This window comes from Leptonychotes weddellii, chromosome 13 (genome assembly GCF_054177405.1).
Source record: "Leptonychotes weddellii isolate Sample4059 chromosome 13, ASM5417740v2, whole genome shotgun sequence".
In the NCBI taxonomy this organism is placed as follows: domain Eukaryota; kingdom Metazoa; phylum Chordata; class Mammalia; order Carnivora; family Phocidae; genus Leptonychotes; species Leptonychotes weddellii.
In genome coordinates, this window is record NC_138381.1 from 5337477 (window position 1) to 5347063 (window position 9587).

General features: G+C 36.4%; 1 protein-coding gene across 8 annotated transcripts in view; it reads left to right on the forward strand.

Moving 5' to 3' along the window:
* NETO1 (neuropilin and tolloid like 1) overlaps nucleotides 1-9587 on the forward strand; it is a 121719-nt gene that overhangs the window by 69879 nt on the left and 42253 nt on the right. For all 8 annotated transcript variants that reach the window (XM_081801029.1, XM_081801030.1, XM_081801027.1 and 5 more), the window contains exon 7: nucleotides 3598-3826. In XM_081801029.1, coding sequence (XP_081657155.1) covers nucleotides 3598-3826 — 229 coding nt within the window. The remainder of the gene's footprint in view (nucleotides 1-3597; nucleotides 3827-9587) is intronic.

Consider the following 9587-nt stretch of genomic DNA (forward strand, 5'->3'; position numbering starts at 1 on the left):
TTGTTGCAGTTTGTTTTCCTTAAGATTATAACTTTCTTTCTGGAATATAAGTCTGTCAGAATTAAAAAAAAAAATTATAGGAGTCTGCACAGTGCTGTACGAGGGAGCAAACTGGCAGGTGGATCCGAGTTCAATACTGATCTGTCGCCTAAGGGCCAGGGTCATCTTGAAAAAGTTACTTAGTTTTTCCCAATCTCAGCCTTTTTCATTTTAAAATGGTTATAACAAGTGTCTATTGTTGTTGAGAGATTGGAGTGAAATCATGTGTTAGCACAATGTCTTAAGTTATTGCCAGTATGGGATGCAGATAATAAATTAGCATTTTAAGCTGGCTTTCTAAGTGGGCAGGCACATTAGGCCACTGACTCACTCAACCTGGAAACATCAGGCTCTCAAATATCTTTCTTTCTTAAATTAGTCAAATGATTACTTATTTCTCTGTGTGGGCAGAGTATTTGGTTTTTGTAGCTTTGGAAGGACACTGGGGGGAGGGGTTACTTTAGATTTGACTCCAAAGGACTTTTTATGTACCCTACTCAAGGTTTTCTCCTGCTGGTAACTATGTATATTTACAATTGTAATTGCATATTCTTTTGAGGGCTAATAACTTTGTTGAGTTGATTGTATGGTATTTGAGAATATAAATATATACTTGATTTTTGTTGCATTTAACAAATTTAGATTACCTAATAAGAATACCCAGATTTTGTAAGTATTTGTATTTTTATAGTGCTTTCAATCTGTTTACTTGTAGTCAGGATTGGGTGATGCAGTGTAGTGAAAAGAGCTTTAAAACAAAAGTTAGGTATTTTAATCCTATTTAAGGCTCCCATATTGATTGCTTCCATCCCTTGAGCAAGCTGTTTTGTTTCTTTTGCTCCAGCTTCCTGGTAAAGGTCATCTGAAAGACCCGACCTCTTTTTACAAATCCGTGTGAAAATTTGAAAAACAAACTAGTTAGTGCAAACTTGGAAGGTTTAACATTTTCAGATATGCCTTCTTAAAGGGGACATTTTGGGATTTCCTGGATAGTTTTCAGGAACGTAATATTTGGTTGGGAAGAGTGAATCCCGATGGATAACGTGAGTGATAGTTGAACTTCGGATAAAATAAAGTAGAACATAACCTGGGAGTGAGGAGCATGCAGACTTTCTTAGGGCATATGTTTTATGTCTGTAGTAATGCAGTTAAAGTTAGCATCAAAGTTTTGGGAAATTTTAGAATAGCTCCGACTGCAATGTTACAGATTGCCATTGTACGAAAACCTCACCAAGCAAAGCATCATAAAACTCAAGTGCTTTCCACTGTTTCTCAGTTTTTGCCCATTTCTCCCTATTTCTCTGTTGTTCTTCCTCATTTATATGAGCATTTCCTGACTTTGGACTCAATACTTTATTTTTAGCCTGTTCTTTCTTACAAAGTCTGCAGCATACTGTCTTGTGGTTCTCTGACAGTTCAGAGTTATAGTAGAAATACCTTGTTTGGGAAATTTTTGTATTTGATTTCCTACTGCAAATAATAAAATGCCAATTATTCTACATAATTATTATTTATAGCACTTAAAACAGTCTGGCATATAGGGGCCCAATCAATAGTCGATTGGTAGTAAACAAATGAAATCAATAACAAAATAGAATTCTCCAGTCAGTCAGTCATTCACAGGTACAACCCCTGACAAACTCTGATGGAATGCCTAGTATATACAACACACGGTTTAATGCCTCAAATACAAAAGTGTATGCCACTGCCCCAGCTTTTTAGGAACACACGGTGTAGTAAAAATTTTGTGGAACCCACAACTAAAGCTTAAAATATGTTCAAAATAATATTTTAGCATAGAGGATGCAGAGAATAATTCTGCCAAGGTTGGGGAGTGGGGGTAGTGAATATTCTGCATTGGGTGTGTAACAATTGAACTGAACCTTGAAAAAACAGGAAGAGCTTAGTAGGCAGAGAAGAAGGAATGGTTACTCACGTATAACTAATGTCCTGTGCATAAAGGATGGCATTTTGTAAAATAAGTATGAAATGTTCAGACATAAGAAGAAAAATTTGCCAGTTCATTGTTTATAAACTTTTTTTATTGTAACCATTTGGAATGGTTACAATGGAACCAGTTAAAAGATTGTAGTATGATTATTAAATTTGTTTATTAGAAATAAAACTTTGATGTGGCTGGGCTTTGGGAGTGGACTGGAAAATTAGAACCTTGGACAGATCCAGGCCGGGTGGGAGACTGTTGAAATATTATAGACCTGTCAGCAGAGATGGAAACAACTATTTTGAAGGTCAAATGAACAAGGATCACTGCCCCATTCAGTAAGAACATTGAGGGCAAAAGAGAAATTTCTTTTATTTTCAAAGAATGAAACTTCTAAATTTAAGGCAGACAAACTGAACCCGAGAAATTTTTGTTTTATGGGATTCATAGTTTATGAATAAATAAGCAAAAATGAATGTCGAGTTGAAAGAGATGGATTTTTAGGTGAACACATGTCTTCAGTTTATGCCCATGTTACATTAATAATAGAAGGGTGTATGAGAGGAAATAGGCCATAGCCTTTCATGTTAGAAAACATAAAACACTTAGTAGATATTTGTGAAGGATGCCTTCTTTATTTCAGAGCCATCCCAGATATCCCTCTCATAGTGCACAGATTTTTTTTTTCTTTATATCACTTCTGTCGGTATGACATTGTGTCCATGTGTCATGGTTTAATGGACACATATTGTCAACACCGAGCCTCATTCTTTTGTGCACTGGTGTTTCCCTGTGCCTTGAATAGTGTCTGGGACAAAGTCAGAGGCCAAGATGTAGTAATGCTGAACCAATGGTTGAATGGACAGATGACTTCTTTTCAAAACTATCTTTGGCTGAATTAATTGCTTGTGATTTTATAATGTACATTGGAACAGAGTCAAATAAAATCTGTTGATCATAAAACAGCATGTCTATGGCAGTGTTATATTGTGGAAGGGTCATAGCCTAGGGAGTTAGAGAGACCCTGTCTGATCTCCGGTTTATACCACCCGAGTCTCTGTTTCATCATCTGAATAGGACAATAAAACTTTATAGAGTAGTCGGGAGTATTTAAAAATAATCTATAGAGTAGGTTGCACAGGGCATTTCTACTCATTAAATGTTAATTTAATTTTTATTTATGTGGACTTCACTAAATGGCTTGACTCTGTGTTGTAGCAAGAATAATCAAAGATTAGCTCTCTTTTTTATTTTATTATTTTTAACGTGCTCTACTTCAAAAATGAAACAGTGTGGTTCTGTGAAATGATTTAAACAAAGTGAAATCAGAGACTATCTTTTGATACCATTTCTGTTTTCCTTTAGTAGTAATACAGATTATTTATTAACATACATTTATGTACCTAAAGAAAGGAAAATAACATTTGAAAAAAAATACCAAACACGGTTTGATCTTAGTTGTACATCTTACCCTCCTGCTCCCCACAGGGGAAACATCCTAAGTTTGACTGCAATCAAGACTGTCTTGTGAAACTAAAGAGAATGCCTGGTATTTGCTGAACTACTCTCATGTTTTGATTTGAGGAAATTACTATATCTTTGTTGTTATGTTACAGATCTACTTACGCTTCTTGGACTATGAGATGCAGAATTCAAACGAATGCAAAAGGAACTTTGTGGCTGTGTATGATGGCAGCAGCTCGGTGGGGGACCTGAAGGCAAAGTTCTGCAGCACCGTGGCCAATGACGTCATGCTCCGCACGGGTCTTGGGGTCATCCGCATGTGGGCCGATGAGGGCAGTCGGAACAGCCGATTTCAGATGCTCTTCACATCCTTTCAAGAACGTAAGATTCTCTGCACTTGACTGTTTGTCCTTCACGTAGGTCCTAGGCTGCAAGTCCCATCAGCTGCTAGTGGTGTTTCTCCATGCAGTGTGAGCACACTAGGGCGTGTCTAACTAGCTCTTAAAGTCACTGAGATTCCCTTTCCTTCATTTTGGCCCAGTGACAGGAGAGAGTTACATATCACATTTTGATTACCTGTTTCGGCACAGACATCATAGCCTTGTTTAAGACAGCTCCCTGTTCAACCGTGAAATGATGATTTTGTCTTTGGTTTAGCTCTTACGAAGCATATGGAACTTGAGCAGCTTCTGATGAAGTTTGAGTTTAAATCTTAAAAACCTGCATAAAAATATTTGGTAGGTTCTCTTTAGTAAGCTTCTCTTGCAGTCCCATTTATTGCAAATAGGTCTGAGAAAATAGAGTTCCAATTAAAGTAGGCAAAGAGAAAGAATTGCTTGGGAAGAGAGTAAATAGAAAAAGTTTCAGAAAATATTTAAAATGGTACAATGGGTGATATCCAGAGTTATGTGCAAAGCACAGCAATTTTAGAAAATTATGTTCTAACAAATAATGAGTCATATTAATAGATATATTTGGAATGTTCTTTAGAAGCCCTGAATAGCTCATGTTTAATAATTTTATACAAATGAAAAAAAAATCCTGAAAAATTCAGTTTTAAGAAATCAGCACCTTGTATTTTGAAACTATATATTTATTAATTAGAAAAAAAAATGTGTTCGAAACCTCCAGGATGGCTCAGTGATAGGCACAGCATGCAGTATTTTTTTCAGTTCATAAATATTAAATATACTGAACAATTCTTTTATATAGTGAAGAGTTTTGGCTTGAAATTCCTCTCTAATTACCCAGTTGGAGAGTTCTAAGACACCAGAAGTACCAAACGTCACTCAGTCTTTCTAAATCTTGATACCATCATGGAACGCATTATCGCGCCCAGTGTTATTGCAGATTTAAGCAGCATGTCGCCATCCTGTCCTCATTTCGGTAGTTGATCAAAATGATAGAGGTAGTGCATCTTTATTTCAGCAAGGTATTGGGCCAAAAAAAAAAAAAAAAAAAACCACAAAAAAAACTCTTGTCGTTTTCTTGACTAGAGTAGGAAGAAATCCAGGCTACGAGATAGCACATTTCATGTCCTCACTGCTGATTGCTCCACAGTGGACGATAGCTCTTGACTTTGGTGAGAGGTTAAAGGTGCTTATTCCATATTCTTATCAGTCTTGGGTGATAACATGTTGAGAACTCCTGTCTAATTTAAATGCTACACATATAGAAGGGCTAGCTTATATGTTAGAGAATATTATCAGGTTTTTAAAAATAACACAAAAGTCTTCAATTTTTATCAAAACTGTACCATAAAAGGTAATAGGGAGAAAATGAAATTATATATCCTTAGGTTTCAAATATCAACTAAAACAACAGTAGTATAGAAGAACCCTGACTCCTAGGACTTCCTGAAGTTTCATTTCATTCAAACTCAGTATGCACCAGTACTTTTTTTTAAATAATTGACAAAAAATATCTTAGCAGTATTAAATGATATTAAGGAAAGTGAAATAAACAACTCAAAGGAGATAGTCTCGTGGGAAGCTACACTGGTCAAACTGCAGATTACATAATCTGTTCTTTCCTGGGTTTTATGAATGAGAAGGAGAGAAATCAATTGGAAAAGGCTGAGCAGGATGCAGAAGCAACTAAAGACATGAGACCAGGCCAAAGGAGAAGTGTTTATCTTAGAGATTTTGTTGTTGTTGTTCAAAATGTGATAACTACCTTAGACTTACGTTGGTGATATGGATTAATGTCTGAAAGCTGAGATTTGTTTGTTAAATTATAGGGAAACGTCTGAGTGAAATTTAGGAAAAAACATGTCCAGCTCATAGGAACTGTGATTTTCCAAAAATGAATGGATGCCCCATAGAGGATATAGGCTCTGGATGGAGAGTGGTCAGTCTGAAAATGGATCATCAAGTGGCGTGGATGGTGGAGGCAATGTCTGTGTTTTGTACAGAAAGGACTGGTAAACTTTGAAGGTCCCATTCAACTCTAACAGTGATTGAGTTCTAGGAGTCTTTTTATTTATTTATTTGTTTGTTTGTTTATTTTTAAATTTTATTTTATTATGTTATGTTAATCACCATACATTACATCATTAGTTATTGAGGTAGTATTCCATGATTCATTGTTTGCATATAACACCCAGTGCTCTATGAGTCTTTTTAAAATTCTGCTTATGCAAGAAATGGTGAATTATATCATACTGTGCAAATGCCATTAGAAATATTTCTATCTGAGCTAAAAGATAGAGTTTTCATGCATATACATAAAGGATCTCTAGAAGTCCTTCAAGTGGGTGGACTTTTCAATGTTGAATTCAGAAAAAAACATGACATTCTTCCTCCGTAGGAGGAAATCACCCCCATCCTTTATGTTCCTGCGCAATGAGATGGATTATCACTCTCATTTCAATGATAAGTATTACTATAACGTTCTCTGTGATTATCTCATAAATTTTACAATAAGCTTCAATTAGAACAAATTTATCTGCTGTGTCATGTTGCCTATGTAGCTTTTTGACATTCTGCTTTTTCTTGCTTTTGGGGGAAGCTAAAACTGGGTGGAATCTACCATTATCTATGCATAAAATCAAAGTCATTGTGTGATGAAGTATGTGGGGATGGACTAAGTCTTTCTGTATTGAAATCAAAGTATCCCAGATATGAGATGATAATTCCAAAACAACAAGAACTGAACTTCAATCAGTGCTACTACTCAGAAATGAGTGGTTATGTCATTTTAAGGGCTCTTAATGAAGAAATAAAGAAATTCTATTTAGGGAGTTTCAAGTTCCCCAAATGGTATTGTTTTATTCGATACTGGTGGCTAAGAGAGTATTTTTCATTACATTTTTGTTTTTCTTGATGATGATAGGTATAAAGTTTATATAATATATATTATATACTGGGGCACCTGGGTGGCTTCGTTGTTAAGCATCTGCCTTCGGCTCGGGTCGTGATCCCAGGGTCCTGGGATTGAGCCCCACATCGGGCTCCCTGCTCAGCGAGAAGTCTGCTTCTCCCTCTCCCACTCCCCCGCCTTGTGTTTCTTCTCTCACTTTGTCTCTCTCTGTCAAATAAATAAATAAAATCTTTAAAATACATATATATATAATATATGTATATGTAGTTTATGTATAATATAATTATATAATACGTATATAATATTCATATTTAATGTATATTTCCCTAATCTTACTCAATACACACCCACACACATATGGAGTAAAGATTAGAAGTGTAAAATCAATGACCAGCTTTGTCTTACTCAAGTAAGAAGGAACCACCTTGCTGTTTTTCTTGGTTCCTTGATATTTTTCTTGGTTCTCAACACTTATTAGGTAATATCCCCAGCCCAGTGTTGAGAAGTGCTTATAGCATATTCAATAATATTCTAACAGCTATCAAAAGGTCTTGTATTGGGACCATATGATGTAATTTTTTGAGTAAAATTGACACCCAATGTTACATTAGTTTCAGGTGTACAACTTAGTGATTTGATAAGCTTGCCCATGATGCTGTGTTCACCACAAGTGCAGCTGCCATCTGTCCCATTACATCCCTGTTATAGTGTCACTGACTATATTCCTTATGCTGTGCCCCTTATTCTGTGATGCATTCATTCCATAACTGGAAACCTGTATCTCCCACCCTCTTCGCCCATTTTGCCCAGCCCCCACCCCCTCCCTATCCATTTATTCTTTGTATTTATAGGTCTGATTCTGCTTTATGTTTGTCATATTTTTAGGTGTTAAAGGAGAGCTTAGGGACCATCTATTTCAGTCCCAAACATTTTGAGAATTGAAACAGAATAAGAAAAGATCCAGGAAGTTAACTGAATTTCCCTGCACACCCTCAACTCCATGCTTAGTGATTGAACACTACTGTGGCAAGGATTAAAGACCAGACTTCTAAGCTCATAAGTTCTCTTGTGGATAACTTTGTCACTTGTAAGGAATGGACAGAGCTCCCATTTTCTAAAGGTGATGATGATAAAGATGGTGATAAAAATAGGTAGCACTTACACATCACTCATATAGCTCAGATATGTCAGCACGGGTTTATATGCTTTACAAACTGAAATTTGATCCTTCTGTCCTATCTGTTGCACCTTATGTCTACATGTTATACGAACATGCTATGATCACACAGTACATGAACATGCTATGATCATACAGTACATGAAACTCATCTGGAGACCAATGGAAGCAAATAGAAATATATTTTCAAATCATCATATTTTTGCATATGTATCTGAATAAATTACAGCAAAGGGAAAGAATATGTAGAGGGAGAGGAGAGAGAGAATCTCAAGCAGACTCCCTGCTGAACATGGAGCCTGATGTGGGGCTCGATTCCACGACTATGAGATCATGACCTGAGCTGAAATCAAGAGTCGGTTGCTTAACTGACTGTGCCACCAGGAGCCCCTGAATCACTTTTTATAAGTCATTGATTTTGCTCTAAAGAATCACTCAATTTTTTAGAAATTTGATTATAGTTAGTATAATTTCAATATTAAACATACTTAATATATGAAAATTCATAACCAATTATGATGGAACTGTATAATATACATAAAGGAAATATTAGTGAAATGTGTTCAAATTGAGCTGCCTGCCAAACTTTTTGAGCTTTTTCTGTGTGACATACATTTGCAAAAACTAGAATGGATGAATAAATAAGTAATATCTAGTTTTGACTTCTGAAATTCTGTCTTTAGCTGCTCTTCTTTCATTTAGAGGTTTTGCACAATAAAATCTTAATCACTTAATACTTATTTAATGAATAGCATATTTATATTAAAAACAGACACATAAAGGGATGCCTGGGTGGCTCAGTTTGGTTAAATGGCTGCCTTCGGCTCAGGTCATGATCCTGGGGTCCTGGGATCAAGTCCCGCATCGGGCTCCTTGCTCAGCGGGGAGCCTGCTTCTCCCTCTGCCTGCAGCTCCCCCTGCTTGGGCTGTCTCTCTCTCTCTGACAAATAAATAAAAAAAAAAATCTTTGAAAAAAAAAAACAGACATGTAAAAAGGGGTGAAAAACAAACCATCCATTTTAAGGTTGTAGCATGTTGTTTACAATAATTTGCTAAAATGAGAAATTGAATTTTGTATTAATTTGTGGCAAAGACTATATCAGTTATAAACTATAGATTTATTTACAATGAATACATACGTACAATAGCATCTAAATTAGAAGGAAAATTGAGTTGAAGCATTCTGTGGAAGGCAGAATTTTGAGATGAACCAAAAGAGTCCCACCTCTTGGTGTAGAAGCTGCTCACATCCCTTTCCCTTTGAGGTAGGCAGAACCCGTGAATACCTTGGGATATCATTCAGTGATTCAGTTGTATTCTGTGGCAACAGTTATTTTGCAGATGGAAATAAGGCTCTTAATCAATTGACTTGGAGTTCACCAAAAGGGAGATTATCTTGGGCAGACCTAAGTAATCAGGTGAGCTCTCTGAAATAAGGTGAAGCATGAACTGCTGACCTGCAGGAAGAATGCAGACAGGTATGTTGTGAACTGCCTGCCTGTTAGAGGGGCAGACTCAGGGAGCTCAGTGCATCCCTGGCCAACAACTCGCAAGAAAATGGGAACCTCAGTCATACGACTACAAGGAAGTTATTTCTGCTACCAACAACTTCCAGAGGTGAAAGGTGTGCCTCATGGATCTTCC